The 22,265-nt window shown below is 42.6% G+C and overlaps 1 protein-coding gene across 5 annotated transcripts; it reads left to right on the top strand.

The window, feature by feature from the left end:
* Positions 1 to 79: 79 nt before the first annotated feature.
* LOC103374586 (alpha-N-acetylgalactosaminide alpha-2,6-sialyltransferase 2-like) lies at positions 80 to 20,688 on the top strand. Of its 5 annotated transcripts, none has more exons than XM_008304697.1 (10): positions 80 to 480; positions 1,380 to 1,716; positions 9,881 to 10,196; positions 12,533 to 12,698; positions 13,252 to 13,426; positions 14,662 to 14,800; positions 14,901 to 15,004; positions 16,797 to 16,880; positions 16,983 to 17,079; positions 17,862 to 20,688. In XM_008304697.1, the coding sequence occupies exons 2-10, from the start codon at positions 1,598 to 1,600 to the stop codon at positions 18,030 to 18,032; spliced, it is 1,371 nt and encodes a 456-aa protein (XP_008302919.1). In that variant the 5' UTR covers positions 80 to 480; positions 1,380 to 1,597; the 3' UTR covers positions 18,033 to 20,688. The 5 variants fall into 5 exon arrangements, with proteins under 5 accessions (XP_008302919.1, XP_008302918.1, XP_008302921.1 ...); XM_008304696.1 differs by having other exon boundaries at positions 1,051 to 1,716; XM_008304699.1 differs by lacking the exon at positions 80 to 480 and adding an exon at positions 565 to 1,146.
* Positions 20,689 to 22,265: the final 1,577 nt, after the last annotated feature.

Genomic DNA, 22,265 nt, shown 5'->3' with positions numbered 1-22,265 from the left:
TCCTCTTTCAGGGGTGTATTTCCTTTCTTTTCAGGGAGGAAACTGAACCCAGAGAGAGGCGCTCCGACTATTGACTCTCACTTGGCTCTGCGGCCCAGCTGACTGTCTGCTGGACGGACGGACAGACGTCTGAGTAGATGGATGGAGGCTGCATGTTGCTGCTCGCTGCCTCACGCTTCCTCACTGTTTACATGTGGTGCTGTGATTCCTCCACACATTGTGAGCATAGCAGAGCTGCCTGCTCATGTCTAACTAACTTTATTGCAGCCTGCAGTGGGCTTCGCTCCCCCTCCTCTGTGCTGGAGTCGAGGGGGAGTTGACCAATTGCCAGCAGCTGTTGCTCATTTCACAATGGTCCCGCCCCATACAGTGCCTAGGCTGGCAGCGCAGCCGCTACACGCCAGATGATCAGCGGCAGCGCTCAGTTTACTCACAGGAGTATGTCCACACTGTGAAGGAAACTCAAAGAATCTTCGAGCGGTGAGAGCAGCTTGACTTTTTCTGAATTTTTTACCCCTCAGTGCTGTATTTGAGGAGATTTTGTGCTTCAGTAGAGACACAGAGTGACTAAAGGAAAAGGGATTGAGTCATGATTTGTCACAGTCTGATGCATGTCCTCTGTAATATTCTGCTCTGAATCTTTTGTCTGCCACGTTAAAGAGGATTTAAATCAGTAGAAAACTTCCTTTTGATTTATGTTTGTTTGGATACTTGTCATGTGTGCTATCAGAGATGTGAAGGTTTTTCTCTGGATCACTTCACATTCTTTCCATTCCCCATTTAGCCTCAGACAGAAGCACCTACTCACACAGTCACTGTCATCAAAAAACCAGTGTGGGGTTTTTTTTTTTTTTTGACATTTTTCGGCTTCCACGACTTTTTTTGACTGAAGAGAAAGAAGCTGCCGACTGAGGAGAAGTTTAGGGGGCAGAGTTCAGCGCCTCGCCTCAGGCTCGGTTTATTACACTGCTTACAAAGAGGTGTGAAGTGGAGAGGGTTGGTGCTCACAGTGTATGATAATGCCTTCCACTTGTGGTGGGACTTTCACAGACTTGACCACTACATGTGGGGGCGGATAAGAAGAAGTTTCCTGCTTGCGAGCGTCTCTGGCTTCCTGCATTGGTCGCCCACTGCAGCTGACATCAGGTTTTTGTGCTTCTCTTAGTATTGGTTCCTCTTTTGTGGGGCTGGATGAGCAGAAGGGAGATAACTAAAAGCTGCATATGCAGATTGTGACCCTGCACTGTGTGTTCAGCCGCCTCGGCAAAGGTTTCATTAAAAAGGGATTATTTGGCACAGTGACGCCCAAAGATAAAGTTTCCCCTCCCGAGTCTTTGCCCTCGTTCCAACTCTCACTTTCTGTCTCCCTCCCGCTGTAGCTGTGTTGAGAGACGTCCCGAGCGGAGCCCAGATCCCGTTGTGGGTTAATTAAATCCCCGCCATCGCCATCAACACCGTCCCTCCCCCTGGTCGAGCTGAAAGAAAGAAAAAACCCCACCGTCCTGAGCGGGACAGCATCTTCCCTCAGCCTCCGTCCTCTGCCTCCTCATGTTCCTGCAGGCAGAGCGGAGGGCAGCGCGAACTCACTGTTACGGGGATGGCGCTGCGCAGGAAGCTGCTGGTCTGCATGTTGACCGTCAGCTTGCTGCTGTGCGTCTACGTCCTGTGTTTCAACCTGGAGAGGCCCTTCAGCTGGTCCATCCCTCCGCTGCTCAGGTCAGTTCACGAGTTCGAAGACTGTTTCTTCACTGTTTTGGCTTGTCAGACACACAAAAACTGACATTATTCACATTCACATCAGATGAGCTGCATTTAGTAGAGATCCTAATCACACAGAGGGGCATGTGATCATGTGTCAAAGAATCTGGTGTGAAATCTGATTTGATTTAACCCTCTGACCCACAAAAGAAAAAACATTTAAAATACATTTTGTTTTAAAACTGGCACCATTTATCAAAGCAAGAAACTGCAAAAACAGAATCATCCGATATTCAATTTTCCAACATTCCTTGAACTAAGCATGTCTGAGCAAAGTTATCTTTTATCATAAATCACCACAATGACACCATTCATCAGAGCAAGATGTTGCAAACACGGAAAGAATCGTCAGATTTGTAACCTTCCAACGGGCCTTGAACTAATCGTGTGTGTCACACACACACTTCTATCAGGAAAAACAACTAAATCCAAGCTTTGAAAAATCATGACAAAATTCAAAACAAGCTCCAAACATGAACAGCTTGCACCAGATTCTGTTTAATTTAAAAATTCCAGAAGCCATGATTGATTTAAGTGAATTAAGTTTTCAGGTGAACTGCAGGCCGGAAAATCCAACATACTGGATCAATAAATAAATGCAGCATGGCTCAGAAATGGTGAAACACCTTCCTACAGCGGATGTGCAGTCATCGGGTTTTCACCTTTCCAACGGTCTTTGAACCAATCGCGTGCATGGGTGTGAAAAGCATGTCATCTTTTAAAAAATTACCAAAATGACACCATTTATCAGAGCAACAAAAATGCAGGAACGGAGAGAATCGTTGGATTTTCAACTTTCCGACCGCCTGTGAACGAATCGCGCAGTTCTATCAGGGGAAAATCCCAATATTTCATGAGAAAAACAGTTTGTTCTACATGACTGTTTCAAAATGTGCAGTGTGTACGAGATGCTGATAAAAACTAGGCCAACAGTCAAAAATTCATTTCAGAGAGTTTCAGGTGAACTGTTGGCCGTGTTTTCACCGTTTCCGCAGCATGGCTCAAACACGGTGACGCATGTTTCTACAGCTGATGTGCAGAATAGTTTGAACGTTTATAGAAGTTGTACAAAGGTAAATAATTACCCTTGCAGTGTTGCTAACATGCGTGGGCAGAACAATGTTGACCACGTTGAGTCCAGATTTTTGACATTTTTTGTAAAACAAAGGATCAAAGAGCTGAAACTGAAATCTTTGCTTCAGGCCATGAATGCAGCATAAAAGTCACAGTTGGAACAAACAGAATAAACACCCACAATATCTGGCTGACACGTGATTAAAGTCAAATATGCAGTTGTCAAAATGGACACAGTTAATAAAGTTAGAACAACACATTTAAAAGTCCAGAGTTCAGCTCGGCCAGTTGAACCTCCTGCTGTGCTTTTGTTTTCAGGAGAAAGATGCAGCGTATTTGAAAGCTGCTAATAATTTAGCTTTTGTCTTCACAATTTGCAGAAGTTCTGTGTTTGTTAAAATTCATGGACCGACCAACAGAAGTTAAACTTGAATGAAGTTCTCCTTTTTGGTTTATTAAGCAACAAAAGTCATATGGAGACAGGCATGCATCCTGTTTTTATTATACTTGCTCTATATCGGAGCACATTTTCCCTAAAAACAAACAGCTGCCAAGTTTTAAGTCTGGTTAGAAAGTCTTAGCTTGAAATTCTACTTTTATCCAAGAAGTTTCTGTTCCAGCCCTCAGAGCATGATGAAGGTTGAACAACACAAGCTCTAAATGTTAAACCTGGTGAAGTGACGCTTAAAGACGCCGTGTGACCATAATGTGGAATTAATTCATGCTACTGTTAGAGACGATTCATTCCACATAAAATCAAGCACATCTTTAACAAATAAAGTTCCCAGTTGACCCTCTTATTCATGTACAACAGCTTTACTCTAATTAAATCTTTATTTATTCCTTTATATCAAAGCATTCTTCAGCACAGAGTGAATCGTGTTCAGAAGTTCATCCTGGTATCAAATGTTGGTAAAAACCAGACCTTTCATTTGCTTGTTAAATTATTATATCCCATAATATTGACGCTCAAAGTATTTGAACAGCTTCGAGCATCAAACTTTAAAATTATTCAAAATGATTCAGAATTTGTTGAAAAAGATTAAAGCTGCCACACACACACAAAAAAAGTCCAAAATGACTGAAAGTTTGTTCAAAATGAGACAAATATTGTGAAAAACCGAACAAAAAACAGATTTAGTGTTCAGACTGTGACACCTGGATGGACGCAGAACTGATCTGGTGTCAGTTTTTACCAGATGTGATTTTCATCCTGAAATGCGTCCATCTGTTAAATATGCTGAACTAACTGCACAGAGAACATCAGCTGATTCTGAGGAGGGCAGGTGGAGGAAATGATTTGATTTGTCACGATTAAGGATTTCAGAACTCACAGGTTTAGTGAATTCTAGAGACTTTTAAATGGACTTTAGTGCAGCGACTCCAAGTTTTACCCTGAAAATGTTGGATTTTGTTTGAGAAATGGCTCCATTCACTCCGTTTGTCTCCTGAAGTCAGACTTTAGTGTCGTTTTTCTCTCTTTTGTGTAACTTTGGTGTCAATTTATTGCTCTTTTGTGTCTCTTTGGTCTAATTTCATGTCTCTTTTGTGTCCGTCGGTGATATTTGTCTTTTTGTGTAGCTTTGGTGTCACTTTGTCTCTCTTTGATTTGATTTAGTCTAATTCTTGTGTCTCTTCGGTGTCCTTTTGTGTTTCTTTGGCGCTTTCTTGTGTCTGTTGTGTTTCTTTTGTGCAATTTTGGTGTCAGTTTATTTGCTCTTTTGTGTCTCTTTGTAGTCATTTTGTTGTGTTTATTATGACCAGAGTTGTGTGACCCATAGCATGCTGTTTGTTAGTCCGTCCCCGGTGATGTGTTACTTTAGTCTGACATTATTTTCATCATTTAAGACTCGACCATCTTAGAAAATATTCACATTTGAGAACTTTTGGGATTAAAACTGATCCTGTTTGTGTTTCTGGTTTTGGCGGGAAACTGTGGGTCTATTGGCGACCGCATCGATGGTCCACGTCCAGGACAGAATCCAGGTCGGCCGGGTTCAGGGGTTAAACTCTGGGATCACGAGCACTACGAGGAGTTTTGTGTAACCGGCACTTATCCTCCTCCTCTTCCAGTTGTATCGCGGCGGTTTCAACAAAGGAGCCACACAACGCCGTGGCCGCTCGAATGAAAAAACTCCCCGGAGTTGTTTCGCTGGAGGTGGTCTCTCACACACGTATGTGAAGTGTAGGCTTTGTTGGGACGGGCAGCGGTCCAGCTCCGATGCATTAAGACGGTTCGATTCTCGGAGCTCCGTTTCGCTCTGAATGTGAGTCTGAGCCCGAGGAGCTGGTTTTAAAGGCCTGGATGTGAATGGCTGCATTAGAAGCGCCACATGAATGCGCTGCTGAATGTCCTAAAATAAGACGCAGAGCAGGAAGAGCCCACGGAGCAGCATGTAAGTGAATATGAGGCGTATTCAGGAATCAGTTAGAGACACACAAAAGACTGGAAACATGGAGGGAACAAAATAAAAAAGGGGTGAAGTTAAGGACAGAAGCTCTGTGAGACTCCAGAGAGTGAATGTTCTATATGGTTTCCAGTGACGTTCTGGTTCTCTGTCGTACTTTGTGTTTTTGTCATCATTTTATGACTCTTTGTCTAATTTTTGTGTCTCTTTAGTGTCATTTTGCATCTCCTTGGTCTCTTTGGTGTATTTTGGTCTTTTTTGTGTACCTTTGGGTCATTTTGTGTCATCTAGTGTCTCTTTAGTGTCACTTTTGTGTCTCTTTGGTGTCGTTTTGTGCAACTTTGAGTATTTTTGTGTCATTTAGTGTCTCTTTAGTGTCTCTTTTGTGTCATGTGATGTCGCTCCGATGTTGTTTTGTCTATTTTTTGTGTGTTCTAGTGTCATTTTGCATCTCCTTGGTGTCATTTTAGGTCGTTTAGTGTCATTTTTATGTCCCTTTAGTGTCTCTTTGATGTCGTTTTGTCTCATTTTTGTGTCTTTTGTGTCATTTTGCACCTCTTTGGTGACCTTTTGTGTCTCTTTGTCTGCCTTTGGGGTTGTTTTGTGTCTCCCAGGCATAATTTGGTCTCTTTTGTGTCCCTTTGGTGTCATATTGTGTAACTTTGAGTATTTTTGTGTCATTTAGTGTCTCTTTAGTGTCACCTTTGTATCTCTTTGGTGTCGTTTTGTATCTTTTGTGTCTCTTTAGTGCCATTTAGTGTGTCTTTGATGTTGTTTTGTCTTTTTTGTGTGTTTTTAGTGTCATTTTGGGCCATTTTGGGTCATTTTGTGTCTTTTTGTCTAATTCTCGTGTCTCTTTAGTGTCACCTTTGTATCTCTTGGGTGTCATTTTGTATCTTTTGTATCTCTTTAGTGCCATGTAGTGTCTCTTTGTAGTTGTTTTGTCTTTTTTGTGTCGTTTGGTATCATTTTGTGGATCTTTTTTTGTGTCTCTTTGTAGTTGTTTTGTGTATTTTTTTAAATCTGAGTTGTGTGACTGATCGTAGAAACACTTCCTGCAGAACTCCATCAGGCCGTTGGTTAGTCTGTCCCTGGTGATGTGTTGTTTTTGTTTAACATCATTTTTATCATTTCAGACTCGACAATGTTAGAAAATCAGCAAATATTCATGTTTGCGAGTTGTTGGCGTTAAAAACGATCCTGTTTGTGGTTTTGGAGGAAACCTTCAGTGTGTTTGGGTCTTTGCTGTTAGGAGGTGCTCCTAATGTGTACTGAGTGGACCCAGAATGTGACGAGGGCAACAGGGAGTGATTACAAAAAAGGTTTATTGTGGAACACCAGAGAGGCGAAGGGGAGCGCCGGTGCTCGTAGGTCTTCAGTGGAGGAGGTTAGGGGGGGATCCAGGGACTCCAGTGATGTGGTCCAGTGCTGGGGATCGCCGTGCTCCAGGGGAAAGGTGCTCGAGGCGTGAAGAAACCCGTGAGTGCGAACCGGAGTGCTGCTGCTGGTGGCTGACTTGTTGTGGCAAAGCTGGAGAGGACGTCAGGCTGAGGAGGCTCTAGAGTAGGCGAAGGAAATGAAAGGAACAGGTTAACAAACAACTCGAGAACTGGTCTTGGTCGATCTACCGCTCTAAGCAGAGTGAATCGAGGGGAGAAGCCGGCTTAAAAGCAGCGCTGATTACAATGAGGACAGGTGTGGTGGAGGGCGAGTGAGTTCTCCTCGGCCGTGGCGCCGCCCAGCCCGACAATACAGAGCACAGCAAAAAAACACACCCAAAATACTAACAAAACAACGGTTCTGGACTAGAAGCGGTTTCACAGCTTCGTGTAACATCTGAACAGCCCGTTTTAAAGTTTCTTCTCTGCCGGTGAACTTTTGATCTTTGTTCAACACACCAGGTCCAGTTACATTTTATTTCTGCTGCTTTATGACGTTTGCTGCTCGTTAGCGGCTTTACGAGATTTGTTCTCGGCCGGCGGCAACGGGAGCAGCAGCTGCTCCGTCGAGCTCATAAAGCCAGCAGCCAATCAGGGCGAAGCAGGGCGCTTTGTTTACCTGACAAGACGCCTCTTATCAGCTGCAATGTTTCCCACCTGATGCACAACAGGATGGACACACAACACTGTGAGGCAGTGTCTTAATCACACTTTATCGATGGAATAAACCTGCAGCTCCACAACTGTTCAGATTAAAGAAAGATCCACCAAGTAGCTCCATAAAACCTCCGACAGTCGACAGTTATCGACTCAGTGGAGTCTGGATTTTAACACATTTTCGTAAATGTCTAAGAATGTTTTCAGTTTGTCGAATCGGATTTAAAATGTAATCTGTGGCACAATAAAAAGTGAAAGACTGAATCCGTGACAAGATGTGGCTGAAAGCTGCACAACAAGCTAAAAAGTAGAACCTGAGTGGGTTTTATTTACTGAAAAAGTGATGCTTTGTGTCAATTTGGTATCGTTTTATTCTGTGTTTAGTGTCATTTTGTGTCTCTTTGGTGTTGTTTTGTGTCGTCTTGGTGTCATTGTGTTTCTTTTTGCTGTTGTTTTGTGTGTTTTTAGTGTCTTTTTGTGTCTCTTTGCTATTTTGTGTCTTTTTGGTATCATTTCGTGTCCGTCTGCTGTCTTTTTGTTTCCTTTTTGTTGTTGTTTCGTGTCCCTTTAGTGTCATGTGTCTTTTTGGTGTCAAAAACTAAAAAATGGATCTCCTGAAGAGATCAGTATGTTTTTAAAAAGGGACTATTCAAGTGATTTATTCAGGAAACCTACAAATGTTGGCTCTTTCCAGCTTCACAGCATTGCATATTGAATATTTTGGGACTTTGAACCAAATGTGACCCGTTAAATCAACCACTCTTAAAACACAACGGGCCGTATTTGCTGTGTTCAGGTATTTCTTTTAGACTAAGCGGTTAGATTTTGCTTTACAGATAATGAAATCGACCACTAATTGCTTCCTTTTTTAAAGAACAAACTCACACTTTCTCATAAACTGTTATCAGATTGTGATTCTGCTTCTTTGAATTAACGAACTTCCCCTCCTCTTCTATCTTCTCTAAAAGTGAGATCAGCATAAATACAGAAATGTTCTCGTGTAAAATAACAAATATGGTTCCATCTCTTAAAAACAGAAGAGGAGAGAACATTCACTAAGACCTTAAATCTTCATTAATGTAAAGACAACAGTCATGGATTTATGGGTTGGATTTATGACATCAGCTCTTCCGTGTTCTCACATCTAATTAACATATTATTATGTGGGAAGCTTAATTAAAGGCTTCGTTCTCCCAAATGACCAAAAAACCAAAACGATGTTCTCATGCGGAGGTTTTGGCTTCGACGATGATCCACACCAACTCTGTCGACACGTTTCATAGAAACTGGAGACGTCCTGTTCCTCGGATTAAAGAGACAGTAAAGTCCTCAAAACAAACACACTTCCTCGTACGCAAACAGTGAACAAAAGGAAAAATAAGCAGAAGGATTATTGACCTTGTCATGTCTGTGAACTCTTGATTAAAACTTGAAGACTTTAGAAACGCTTAAGTCGCTGCTCTTCTCTTTTATATTTGATCCAAATACAGTTTGAGGCGTTGACTTCATCCCTTATTACGTCGTATGTTTTTATTATTTTACTCTGATTTGTCTTTTAGCTGTTGTGTTTTTTGTGTTTTTTGTGTTTTTTGTGTTTCATGGTTCGCATTTTGGTTCAACGGTGGTAGTTGTTTTTAAATGTGCTTTATAAATTAATCTGACTTTTGTGTTTCTTTGGAGTTGTTTTGCGTCACATTGGTGTCCTTTTGCATCTTCTCTGTGTTATTTTGTGTCTCTATGTTGTCATTTTGTGTCACTTTGCCTCTTTTTGGTGTCATTCTGTGTCTGTGGTGTTGTTTTGCATTACCATGGCATGGTTTCATGTCTCTTTGGTGTCATTTTGTGTATCTTTCTTGATGTTTTGCATCTTTCTGGTGTTCTATTTCCTTGTGCGTCTGCTAGGTGTGGTTTTGCATTTCATAGATGCATTTTTTACATAAATTTTCAGATTTGCTATTAAGCAGCCTTGTGGAACAGTCGCTTTGCATTTCACTGCCTGTTCTGTAAAAACAAATAAAACTGTTGAAATAGATAGATGTTCGTATGTATATGTGTGTGTTTTTGTTGGTACAGCAGAGACACGTGTAAACAAACCGACATGCACGGGTGGACATGTCGGTTATTAGGTCAGCTGGTAAGTCTCCCCACATGGAGATCCTAATGCACTTTGAGAAGCGTCTGTTCCAGACGGTTAATTTCTGTTTTTCCTTTACAATGATTTAAGGGAAGTCCAGGATGCTTCCTTGCCTGATAAACGCTGTCATATCAGTGAGAGTGCACAACAGACACATTAATGGAAAAAAACAGCAAGTTGAAATAGCTGGAGTTATTTTTCAGCTGGTGCTTAAGTTGGATTTTAAAAGCAAAACTTGTAATAATATTGTTTTTATTCAGCGTTCTCAGTGAAGTCACTGAAGGCCTCCTTTAATAAAGTGCAGTTCACCACATGACATCACATGATGAGGAAAAAAAAAAAGGTTCTCAGATGATGTATTTCCAGCAGTGACCCACCGGGCTCATCGCCAACTCTTCTGTCTTCCACAGCGACTCCGAGGAGCCTCCTGACAGACCGAGCCTCGCCGACCGGGGGACCCAGCCGGCACCGACCACCCACCAGAACAGAGCCGCTCTGAACCCAGCTTTAAAGACTCGCACAGCCACCACTGCTGCTGCTAAACTGCAAGCGCAAGCAGAAAACGATGCCCCGGATCTGTCAAAGTCCAGCTCCAAGTCTGACGGTGCAGATAAAACCAGAAACAGCACCAGAGGCCCAACAGTTCGGCCCATGAAGCCTGCCAGAGCCACAGAGCCTCCGTTCGTCGGAGACACTTATATGAGCGACTACATCAATCCACAAACAGTGAGTTTCTAACTGGTCCTGGTTTGGAAATGTACCTCCTGTGTGTGGCAGATTTCAGACAAATATGAACAAAATTGCATGTTTGTGTCCAGAAGTCTCCTAGAAATAACAGTAACATGTGACTGAATAGTTTTCCGGTCATGTTTCAGTGCAGCATAATTGCTTCTGGTTGAAGTTATGCAATGATTGCCAGGTCAGTGTACAACCATAAAACAGTTTGATAACACTGTAATGGACGTTGTACAAAAACATCTGATATTTGAGTATGAAAAAAACAACAAAACCTTGTAACTCGCCAAATATGTTCCTTCATAACACTTTCTCATTCAATTGATGACTGTTGCATTGTAGATGGATGTGAACATCGTTTTTAGGAGCTTCAGCTGCTCTTTTAATTCAAGGATACAAGCACAAAGCAGCAGGAAGTGAAAGTTGTACCACAGGAACTGGTTAATAATCTGCAGAGCATTGAGGTCAGGTTGTCACACTGGTCTGGTTGCCTTCAAGCTCAAGATGCTGTCATTGGGCAGCTGCCTCAGTCCGACTGGGTGGGTCGGTTTTCCCAGTGAACGATTAGGTGGAAGTACAGTCGTGTTTACTGGAGCCTGACTCCGTCTTCTCCACTCCCTGAACATGAGAACACAAAGTTTCCACTGCGAGGAATAAAACAGGGAGGATGAGAAAACACAAGAGATGAAATAAAAACATGACTCAAATCTGGCTCTAAGACTCTGAATGTGGGAGAAATCACAAGGTTTTCTGTCTGTAATGACTTCATGTTGTGAATCACAGTTTTTATGTGAATTTCCTGCTACGCACACTGAACTCAGTAATAATAAACCTTTATTCATGTAACACCTTTAAAAATAGCATTGTGGGTTAGCCACTAGCATTCGTTCGCTATTCACTTGTGTCTTTACGCTGGTGACCAGGTTGTGTCTTGCATACAGTCACATTCGTCATCTAGCATTTTTAGGCTCGTAATGAGCATTCCTAAAGTAGTCGCTAGCACTCCTAAACTAGCATTTTACTTTCCTAGGCTTATGAATAACTTTCTTAGGCCAGTAACTAGCATTCTTAGCCTATTTACGAGCATCCCTTTGCTATTCACTTGCCTCTTTATGCTAGTGACTAGCATCTCTAACATTCCTAGCCTTAGAAAAAAAGCATTTCTTGGCTTGCCACTAGCATTCCTAGACTAGCAACTAGCATTTCTAGTCTAGTCACAAGTATTGCTAGGCTAGTGACCAGCATCCCTACCTAACATTCCTAACCTAGCTTTCCTAGGCTAGTGACCGGCCTTCCTGAGGTTGCAACTAGCACCCTAATCTAGTGACAAGCATTCCTAGGCTAGGTGATAGCATTCATGGGCAACTAACATTTCAAGGCATGCAACAAGCATTTGAAAGGTAGCCACTACCGTTTCTAGGTTAGTGACTTGCAAGTCACAAGCAGTCCCAGGCAACTAATTAACATTTCTAGGCCAATCACTAGCTTTGCTTTGCTTTTCACATGCCTCTTTATGCTAGTGACTAGCATTCCTAGCATCCCAAGGTTAGTAACATGCATTCCTATACGTCACTGATATTCCTAGTCTTCAAACTAGCATTTCTATGCTAGCTACTAGACTTCTTTAGTAGCCACTAGGATTCTTAATATAATGATTAGCATTCCCAGGCTACTTAATAGCATTCCAACACCAGCGACTACGATTTCAAAGCTAGCCACTAGCACTTGTAAGGTAGCAACGGCACTCTGAGGGTGTTTACTAACATTCGTGGGCTAACCATTTGTATTCGTAAGCTAATGACCTAGCATTTGTGTGCTAATGACTAGCATTCCTGTTATTTTCACTAACATTTCCAGACTAGCAGTATTCATAGGCCAAACAGTAGCATTCAAAAGCTAGTGGTTAGCATCCAAAATTATGCAGTGATTTTTTTGTCCGTTTATCCTTGAATACTTTCGCAGTGTTTTTACCAAAGTAAAGGATCTGAAAGTATTCATTATCAGTGTTATAATATTCCTCCACTTGAACCTTTTTGTGCCTCTTTGTCTGCGTGCTTGTGGTTTTATGTTTTGCACCTCAGCAAAGTGTGTTTGTGTGCTTTTAAGAATGTGTCTCCATGTCGTCAGCGCTGTTCTCTGTTAGCTGAGTAACTAATTATCAGATAATTGCCTCCGGTGAGAGTCTGGAGGTTCATGTTGAGGCTGAGCAGGCTGCCAGGTGGAACTAACGATGCTGCTCTGTGCACATCCTCAGTGGCTGCATGTGGGTCTGTGGACACCAGCCTGTGCTTTGTTAACAGCCCGGCTGTGTTATCTGCTTCCTGCAGGGCTGCACAGACGCTATCAGACGTCGGGTCAACCAAACTGAATTTGGTGGGCGCTTCCTGGAACATATTCCAATCCTGCAGTGGGCCGAACATGTGACGCCTGAACAATACCAGCGTCTGAGCCGGTACCCAGGGACTCACGGCTGGGCGGTAATCGAGTACAAGAGTGAGATTTGGTTTTTATTTCTTTTTGCCTTTTTAGTTTTGTTTTCATTTTGTTACTTCCCCGTTTCCTACATCCTACATTTCTTTTAATTTCAGCATTAAAAAGTTTTCTATTTTACTACTTTACACATTATTATAGGAAAGTGAGACCAAACATCCATTTAAGAGTGATGAAGAACAAACTTTTATTCACAAGAAGAACAAGGAGTCCAGCAGCAGATAGTCAGAGTCCTGGTATAGAAGTTCTCCAGCCTGCACGTGAACCTTCACCACTTTACTGTTTGTGTCTGAAACTGTTGTGCAGAGCATCCAGACATGAAACGCTGAGTATTTTAGATAATTTGATTGTGGAAATATGGGTCTCATCACAGCTAAGATGCTTATCGTGCAGCGATAAGAGCAGCTTCCTGCGCAGCCTTGAGGATTATCTTTCTGTCAGACCGACTGCAAATAGCTGAATCTGTGGGAGGATGCAATTACACACACAAAACAATGTTTTTTAAAAAGCATAAATGAAACACATTCAGATTAATTCTGTTTTTCTGTGTCGACAGCGCTGCAGGAAACTCTCTCTGTCCTCAACTCTACTGCCAGCTGGCAGATGCTGGACGACTGGAAGCGTCGCAGCAACAAGTCGGAGTGCAGCCGCTGTGCTGTGGTGGGAAACGGAGGCATCCTGAAGGACTCCAAGAAAGGGAAGGAGATCGACAGTCATCACTACATCTTCAGGTAGATTCTGACTCGGGCCTCCAGAGAGTTTCCTCAGTGGAGCAAAATGTCGTCCTGGCAGTCAAACCAGCATCGTTGGTTCAACAGCAAAATTCTGATGTTTACAGGGTTGAAGTCTTTCTGAAACCCTGTGCAGGTTTTTGGTAAACCCTTCAAAAATACACAAATGTGCAAAATGACAGTTAATGAGAGTTTCAACAAGTATAAACTCTCACATGGTTGCTCCGCTGTCTCTCTTCAGTTGTCCTTATCTCATAAAGTCAACAACAACTTGCTTTTTAACGCCAACATGTTCAAACCAAATCTTCTCATTTTTCAGGGCCAGAAACTGTAAAAGTTAGATTTTCAACTTTCAGACGGTCCTTGAATGACTCATCTGCGGCTCCATTAGCAAAATTAACCAAATGTGAGCTGAGAATTTCCAAGTTTATTTTCTTACGTATCTCTTTTACAAACATCGCCCAAAATAAACCGTTTGTGTGAGATCCTGTAAACAAACAAAGAATTCTGCCTTCCTCAACACATCTGAAAAGTCATGCGGCAAAATTTTGTCAGCTGAACTGCAGGCAGTGTTTTCACAGAGCAGGCAAACAACCGGGCTTCTTCTGCTCTGTTTATTGCAGCCCCGTAGCCTATAGCGCCACCTTCTGATGACACTGAACAGTCGAGTTCATTTACTCCAAAGCAGTTATTGGAAACAAGTCTGACTCACCGTTTTGTTTTTTCCCAACATTTAAAAATTTTGCTTTAAATTCACTTAAAAAAAAACTACATGAACTGAGCTTTTGTGGAGCGTAGAGTAACTTGTGTTCGAACAGAGCTGGAAGTGAGCTGGTGTGCTCGAGCTGCAGCAATGGTGTAGAGATGGGAACTTTATAGATCTGCAGATTCTAGAAGAAGCAACAGGGTAGAGCTACATGGAAACCATTTCCAGGCAGAAAGGTATCATTTGGATGCAAAAAATGTTGAAATACGATCCACTGAGATGAGTTTTTAGGGGTTTAATCGACAGCCACAGAGAGACTTTAAATGTGCTCACAAGAATGTGACCAGAAGAAGCTCTAGTGAGTTTACATTCTCAGCTGCTTTGGGGGTGAAATGTTCTGAACAGCTGCTGAGTTCTGGCAGCCACGCAGAGAAACCGAAGCAACAACAAGCCTCTGTTGGATTTACTGATGGATTAAATGATCCCAACTTTGTGCTCGTGTGTGTTTGTGGATCCTTGTGATCTCCAGGACCAACGGGGCGGTCACTAAGGGTTTCGAGGAGGACGTGGGCTCTCGGACCACCCACTACACCTTCTCCTCCAACACCATGATGAACTCCATGAGGAGCTACGCCCGCGCCGGCTACAGAGGGCCGCCTGTGTCCGAGGTGAGGGCAAGCTCTAAAGGTCTTTCCTGATTAAATGCTAAAACCGAGACGCAGGAGAATCCGGGCCTGAGTCACGTCACGCTCTGCTGCTCCCCAACAGGAAACGCGATACGTTTTCCTGCCGGATCACGACCGGGATTATCTGCTGATGAAGGCGGCAGCAACGCAAACGATGTCGCCGAAGGGACCTGAGCGAGCTAAACAGTGAGTACAGATGACATCCAACGCCTGAGTGAAACATGTCGACATATCGATTGCAGATTTTGTTGTGATTCCCAGAGGATGAATCGTGAAGTACAGATTCAGATGCACAACTTTCACTGCGCACCAAGAAGTTGATGAGCAGGCTGAGGATGTGTTGTTCATATTTTTACTCCACACTCACACGTAGCAAGAAATCTATAAACAAACATCCATGTTGTTGAGTCAAAATGTATGAAATTTGTGTTTTGCAGCTTTGACCTTTAATAGCCTTTAACACTCCTGTCACATGTTTCTTCACTGTGAGCTCATTTTTCACTGCAATGTAAAGTCCTGCACCTCTATGCAAACAGAATACCGTGAAATGTCTTATTTCTTACAGTGTTATAAATCATTTATAAAGGAAAGTTTTGATCATTACTTTTACAAAAACTTAATGAACCTGGAATCGGCGTGTCCGTAGGTGTTACCAACACTGGTCAAAAGATGGTGGCTTCACATGCTATAGATGTTTTTTGCTGCCTATATATTTAATTTGTTCAAATACGCATTGTTTACAGTGTCTGCAGTTCAACCGAAAAGTTCTAACGTGACTGTTGGTCGCAGAGTCACTCAGTGACTTCTAGGTCGTGCTGATGAGTTCTTTTGTTTTGTTTTTTACAAAATCTGGCGCAAAAAGTTTATTTTTGGTGAGTATTTAAATGAGACTTGGAGCAATTTTTGTGATTTTATTGTTACATTTGATAAATATTCCAACAGTCACATCATGGATGATATGATGAGTTCCAGGACCTACAAAAAGTTGAAAATCTGACAATTATTTCTGTTTTAACAGTGTCTAGCTCTGATAAATGGTGGAATTTGGAGAATTTAAAATGTATGTATATATATATATATAACTCAAAATCTTTCAAATTTTATATATAGTGGAAGAAGTATTCATATATTTTACCAAAGTAAAAGTACCAGTACATCTGTGTAAAAATACTCCATTACAAGTCAAACTCCTGGCGTGCTTCCTCTGGCTGATGTATTATTATATATGACACCATTAGATTATTAATAGTGAAGCGTCAGTGTGTCGGCATCGTGTTACTGTTGGAGCTGCTGCAGGTTTGAACTATTTTATAACCAGTTTTTATTTTATATTCAGAGACAGTAGATGAAGCTGAAGGCTACAAATATGACTAATGGGAGAAAAACTAAGATCAGATGCACAAGTTTCTTTTTGCTTTTTCTATAATAATTGAGGTATTTGATCAATTTAATTGAAATGAAACCATGTGAGGAGTTAATGGGGGGATCCCTACCTGGTGAAGCTGTTAACAGCTGAAGTGTGAGTCCTACTTCACACTGACTTCAGGGAAAAACCAAAAAGATTGCAAAGTTTAATCTGTTTGTATTTTAAGAGCTTGTTGGATTATCTGTTGTGTCAAACCAGCATCTTAAAAAGCTCTCAGATGAATGTAATGGAACACAAACGTGCAGTTGTTTCCTCTGACCTGTGGTGGAGTGGAAGGAAAAAGCTGATTTTTATTTTTTTTGTGTGTGTTAAAACTCAAACAGCTGCACAGACGTTTACTGGGTGTGGATGTTTTTGTTCCTTCCCGTGGTTAGTTTAGTCTAAATGAGTTTAATCTTTACCACTTATATCCACACAGTCTGTTCCTTCACTCCCTTCCACAGAAAGGAATGTTCTCCACCAATTAGACGTTCAGCTTTCTAATCTCTAAATGTTGCTCAATTATTTGTTATAATTAGAATTAATTTGTTTCCACTAATTTCCCCCCAACAGCCCGACCGAGTACTTTGGAAAGGACGTGTCGGCGGCAAAGCTGAAGATGTATCACCCTGATTTCATCCGTTACCTCAGAAACAGGTGAGAGCTCGCGTTTCAAAAAGCTGGAACTGAGATTAAAAGGCTGAAACCGGAGCGAGCTGCTGAACGAAACCCTCGATTTCTGTGGCACGTCTGTTCCAGGTTCCTTCGACCGCGCGCCCTGCAGAAGGTCTACAACATGTACCGTCCGTCTACGGGTGCCGTGATGCTGCTGGCCGCACTGCACACCTGCGACCAGGTAGATCCGTCGTTGCAGCGCTGCACGTTGCTGTCAGTCAGCTGTTCACTCACTGTCAGACAAGGCTGCACTCGCCTGATAGCGTGAGAAGGTTTTGACTCGGTGCGGCCGCGACCTCGCAGAAGCCTGATTAGCTGCTCGCAGTGACTCAACACAGAAATGTGCCTTTGCCCTCGTGGCCTGTGTTTTGTTCATCAGATTCTCTCCGCATGTCATCACTGTCAAAACCAGTTTTCCGTGCTGTCTGCGGGGGGAGATGGGGGGCTCAAGTCTAAACATGAAGCTATAACGTAGGCACACATGATGTATCGGCGACCACATCAGGATCGGCCGATCTTAGTGTTTTTTCTCATGTATCGGCATCGGTCCGATGAACAAAGTTAGCCGATGATTGTCTAACATCAGCTCCTTCGTCTCTACATTTGATATCGCTGCTACTTCACGCATGTTTTTCCTTAAATTATCCTGAACTTGAACGTTAAATATGTTAAAATGTGTTTTGCTTTTGTTACGTAGTAAAGCGGACCATGTGGTCTAATTTGGTGTGAGCTTCTTCTGAATAGTTTTCCCGTTCTCACAGTGCTTACTTAAACTCTTTTTTTTTGGTGTGAGCAAAAATTGAACATCAACATCGGTGATATCGGTGATCAGCGATATCAGAAATCTTAATATCGGACGTTGGTATCGGCATCACTGATGTCGTGCATCACTACCATGAAGCTCATATGGTGAAACGTCTGTGGCTGGTTTTGGTTGTGACTTTTGTTTCTGTTTTGGTGAAGGTGAGCGCGTACGGCTTCATGACGCCGGACTACAAGAACTACTCTGATCACTACTTTGACAACATCTATCGCCCGGTGGGCTTCTTCGCCAACCACGACCTACGGTTGGAGATGAATCTGTGGCAGCAGCTGCACCATGCAGGACTCATCCAGCTCTACATGCGCCAGTGAACGTGGCTCGAGCAGAACCACCGGCGTCGCCACGAGCGGACGGGAAGTGCAGGAGAATTTCACTACAGTGTGATCTGAGCTAGATGGAATTATTTTTTAAAAGTAGCAGAAGTTTTCGTTTCATGAAGGAAGCGAAGGTTGTTTATTTTTAAATGACAGCTGCTGTGATTGTTCAGGTGGAGGTTTAGGTTTATTTATCAAACAGCGTTTTGTTTTAACTTTTTTAAAGAATACTTATTTATCCTGGAAAGCAGGTTTTTGGTGATTTGTACGTTTCGATATCCAAATGAAACTGAGCTGAGCTGGTGAAAAAGATTTTGCATTTCAGCTCTAAATAAGAAGTCCCATCTGGACCCGTTCCTGCTGCTCATCACGTTTGATCAGAATGTCAAAATCTCAGATTCGTCCTCTGAATCCAGTGCGCGATTAAATTTAATTGGTCCTTGAGGGCAATTAAACCAGAAAAACCAGCAACTTGTTTCGCTGACTTGGTGAAACATCAGTAACTCTACACTAAAACTGACTAGACGACGTTACATACTCAATGTAAAATCTCACTCAAAGCTTTCGTTTTTGGTGTTCTACATGCTTGACTAAAAGAGAGGCTTCCAACATTTTGTTTGTAACGGTTATCAGAAAAATGCGGACTATCTGATTTGCTAATGGACCAGGCTGACAACTGGTTCACTCTTTCACTACACATTTCAGTTCGTTGGGTTTTGATTTGCACCTAAAAGTTGTTAATCATGGAGGTACTGAAACAGTTTTTTGCACCTTAAAAGTTGACATAATCCACGTGGTTCTCTTGTGACGCCTTCAGTACGAACACTTTGAGAATTTAGCGTTGTCGTTATTTGTGATTTGTTGGTTTGAACAAGTATGTTCAGATGTTCGATATCTTCAGAGGATAAATGCCTAAAATGCTTAATTTATACATGCGTGCTGCGGTAGTTTAGGTTAAGAAAGGATTGAATTTTTATTTGTTTCAACTCCAACAGTTCCAGCGTAGAAGCTGCACCGCTAACTAGCTTTGAGCAGAAGTGATTTCATATCGAGTCAATAACAGGTCAAAGTCTCGACATCTGCTGGACAAGGTGGCACAAATTTAAGCATCCAAAACAAATCAGCCTCCCCTTGGTTTCTTACGTAGCTCCATTATCTGATCAAACCCTGAATGTATTTGGAAACCAAATACCTTGAATGTGCACAACATTCCCGTAAGCCTCTGCTATTATCTGTCTATCAGCACATGTTAGCATGCTACAATGCTAAACTTAGAAGCAAAGTAAACAGTTAACCACAGATTGTTGGCACCGTCAATGTTAGCATGCTAACATTAGCATTTAGCTCAAAACAGTGCACAGCTGACTGTATCTGACTAATCAAGGAGGAAACTCTGCTCATGTACGAATCGGAGTCCGACGATTCTTTTAACAACCTTAAAGGGAAAACAAAGGGAGAAACTTTGCGTTCAGGCATTAACGGGCCACTTTAGATAAACAGCAAAACTTAATTTGTTCTGTTTAAGTTGCATTTCAGAGAAGCAGCGACTCAGGATTTCGGGAAGCGAGTCGACTGTCCTCCCTTATCAGAGGGACTAAAACCGCCCTGTCGTATTTTATTGGGCTTTTTGTTTGAACAGATGGCGTCAAACTGTAAATGTCCGCCTACAGAAGTGCTTCATGTCGTCTCAGCAGACAGACTTTGGACTGTCCTGCTGCTGAGCGTCCGTGTTGTTTCCGTTTGCCCACGTTTAAACCTACAAATCACCAGGAACATGTTTACTGCAGGAGCGTCTCGTACAATCAGCTTCTGGTTCTGTCTTGTAATTGTGCTGACGAGGGACGAGACTGTAATTGAGTTGGCCGCTTGCTTAAAAATATCCTGCGTCGCCACCCTAACGAGACCCTAAATAGACGGTGGGAGCCCTGCTGGCAGTGGCCAAAGTCTGATCTGACATTTACTCACATGACGTTTTCTCTGTTTTACTGTGGACGGTGGAGGAAAGAAAGAAGCCCCCAGACTGTGACTTTGAAGCTCGCCGGGGCAAATATTTGACCCTGGAAGTGTCTTGAGTTTAAGGGACTTAACTTATTATTATTTTTTTGAAAGCACACATGTTTCTGTTTTACAAGTTGCCTCACTGTGACGATACCAACACTGTGTGGGCTCTACTGGACCGTCAGTGCCTTTAATGTGAATCGGTGGTTTCCGCGGCAACGCAAACGCCGGCGGCCTTCTTCCTCCCCGTTTGGATTTCGGTGGCCGAGGACTGGCCTCGTGGAATCCGCCGCCACACCTGGACTCCTCTCTGAGCCGCCACAACGAAGAGTCAGAGTTCACTGAGATTTACTGTCGAGTCCTCCACGGCGCGGATGTTTGGTGGCAGAGTTTTATGGCGCTAACAGCGGCGACGACACACTGTGGGAAGGGAAGGAGGGAAGAAGGAATAAACCAAAAAAAAAAAACACACACGCAGCAAATCAGGGAATATTTAAGCTAACTGCTTTTGTTCTATTGAATCAGTTGACGTTGGGACAGCGGTCTGAAACACTGGGGTGTTTGTGCAGACGGTAGCGGGGGAAGGGAAACCTTTTTATAGTGCAATTTCTGACTCTGATTTTCAAATTGTGTATTAAAGGAAACTGTGATTTTACCTCAGCGGGTTCGTGCGTCTTTCTTGAGGTAAAGACTCGACTAAACTTGAAACATGAGCCGTGACCGTGTGCCGCCTCGCCTCCTAAACAATCAGGCTAAGACCGTACAGTGTTGTTAATTATTGAGTCTAATTTAGAATTAAAGTTATGATCGTACAAAAAGGATTCCTGACGTTTCCTATGATCAGGCTCCCTTTTTCTTTTTTATGCTTCTTTTTATGTATTGGTCTTGTACTCGTTGATAATATATTTAACTATATATATAGCTAATTTCCGGTGCAGCCTCAAGAGTCTTTCAGGCAACAAGTTGGATCAACGTCTTGAAATACGTCCACAAGCAAACTCACAGTTCAACATCGACAGTTTTGAAATAACCTCCTGCTGCGTTATTTGCTCGTTCAAGCCAACAGGTTCTTTCACACAACTGCCTCATGAAAGTTTTTTTTTTCCTTCATGCAGGAAGTTTACTTGAGATAAAGACTCGGCTAAACGTGAAATACGACCCGCGACTGTGTGCCGCCTCGCTGGGAAAACAAATTCAGATGGCAGCTGTGTGCCGCTCACACCTCCTCTATAATTACAGCAGGTCAATCTTTAGTTCGGAGCACGAAGCGGTCGAAGGAAACGCGTCTGTTTTTAGCAAACTGTGCCGAAGACAACAGCGGTCAGGAGGAGCGATGTGAGGGAGGGTCCATGTGGTCTGCAGGGCCTCCTTCCTTTAGATTCTCTCTGCACATGAACCACGTGACCTCCTCGGTTTCCTCCATGTCTGAACACTCGGTGCCAGATGTGTTCGGGGTGGGGGCTGCGTTTTGCCGTGAGTCAGGCTGAGCGGCGCTGCCAACACATCCGTCAGCAGGCCGTTACAGCTACACGCTGAAATATACCACTTTATTAGGAACGCCTGCTGAGGCTAGCGCAGCCCGGAGCGAAAGCCGAGCCATGAAGTCTGCCAGAGTGTTACAATCAGTCCAGAACAGAACCGCTCGCTGCCAACACGAGGCAGAACTTTCACCTGTGTGACAACTAAAACTGAAGACAGATGTTTAACATACACGGTGTACGTTAGACGGGGAACAGCTCTCCTGCCTCTGGCTAACTGTGCTGTTTGTTAAATCTTCTAGAGTTTCCCCAACATCTAGAAAAGAGTTTAAAGAAAGCCAACACGCTGAGTATGTAAAGATTTTCCACAAAAAAAAAAATCTGGGGTCAGAAAAAAACTTTGGAACACAAATAAATATAGAAATATTATAATAATCTAATTTAAACACAATACAGCAGTGTAGTTGTGTTGTTACAGAGAGTAGAAGAATGAAATACTGTATGTAGAAATATTTAATGTTGACTTTATCTTTTGCAGTGGTTCTCAAACTGGGGGTCGGGGCCCCCACGGGGGTCCCAAGATAATTCCAGGGGGGTCGTCAGCCATTCTGGAGATTGTTTTTAGTTTTAGGTCACTTTAAACATGCATATTTCCACTTTTCCAGCCTCTACAAGCTGCAGTTTTGGACTCTACTCAGTTGTAGGAATACATCTAATTTAAAAATGAAGTATTTTAATTAATCAGATTCTGTAA

This window comes from Stegastes partitus, unplaced genomic scaffold, assembly GCF_000690725.1.
Source record: "Stegastes partitus isolate 25-593 unplaced genomic scaffold, Stegastes_partitus-1.0.2 Scaffold2292, whole genome shotgun sequence".
Lineage (NCBI taxonomy): Eukaryota > Metazoa > Chordata > Actinopteri > Pomacentridae > Stegastes > Stegastes partitus.
This window is presented reverse-complemented; position numbering and strand designations above follow the sequence as displayed.

Bases quoted from the DNA above. Each gene is read 5' to 3' on its own strand.
- LOC103374586 (XM_008304697.1), top strand. From the start codon at position 1,598: ATGGCGCTGCGCAGGAAGCTGCTGGTCTGCATGTTGACCGTCAGCTTG. The intron at 10,197-12,532 runs GTGAGTTTCTAA...TGCTTCCTGCAG, and splicing joins ACTACATCAATCCACAAACA to GGCTGCACAGACGCTATCAG. The intron at 13,427-14,661 runs GTAGATTCTGAC...TGTGATCTCCAG, and splicing joins AGTCATCACTACATCTTCAG to GACCAACGGGGCGGTCACTA.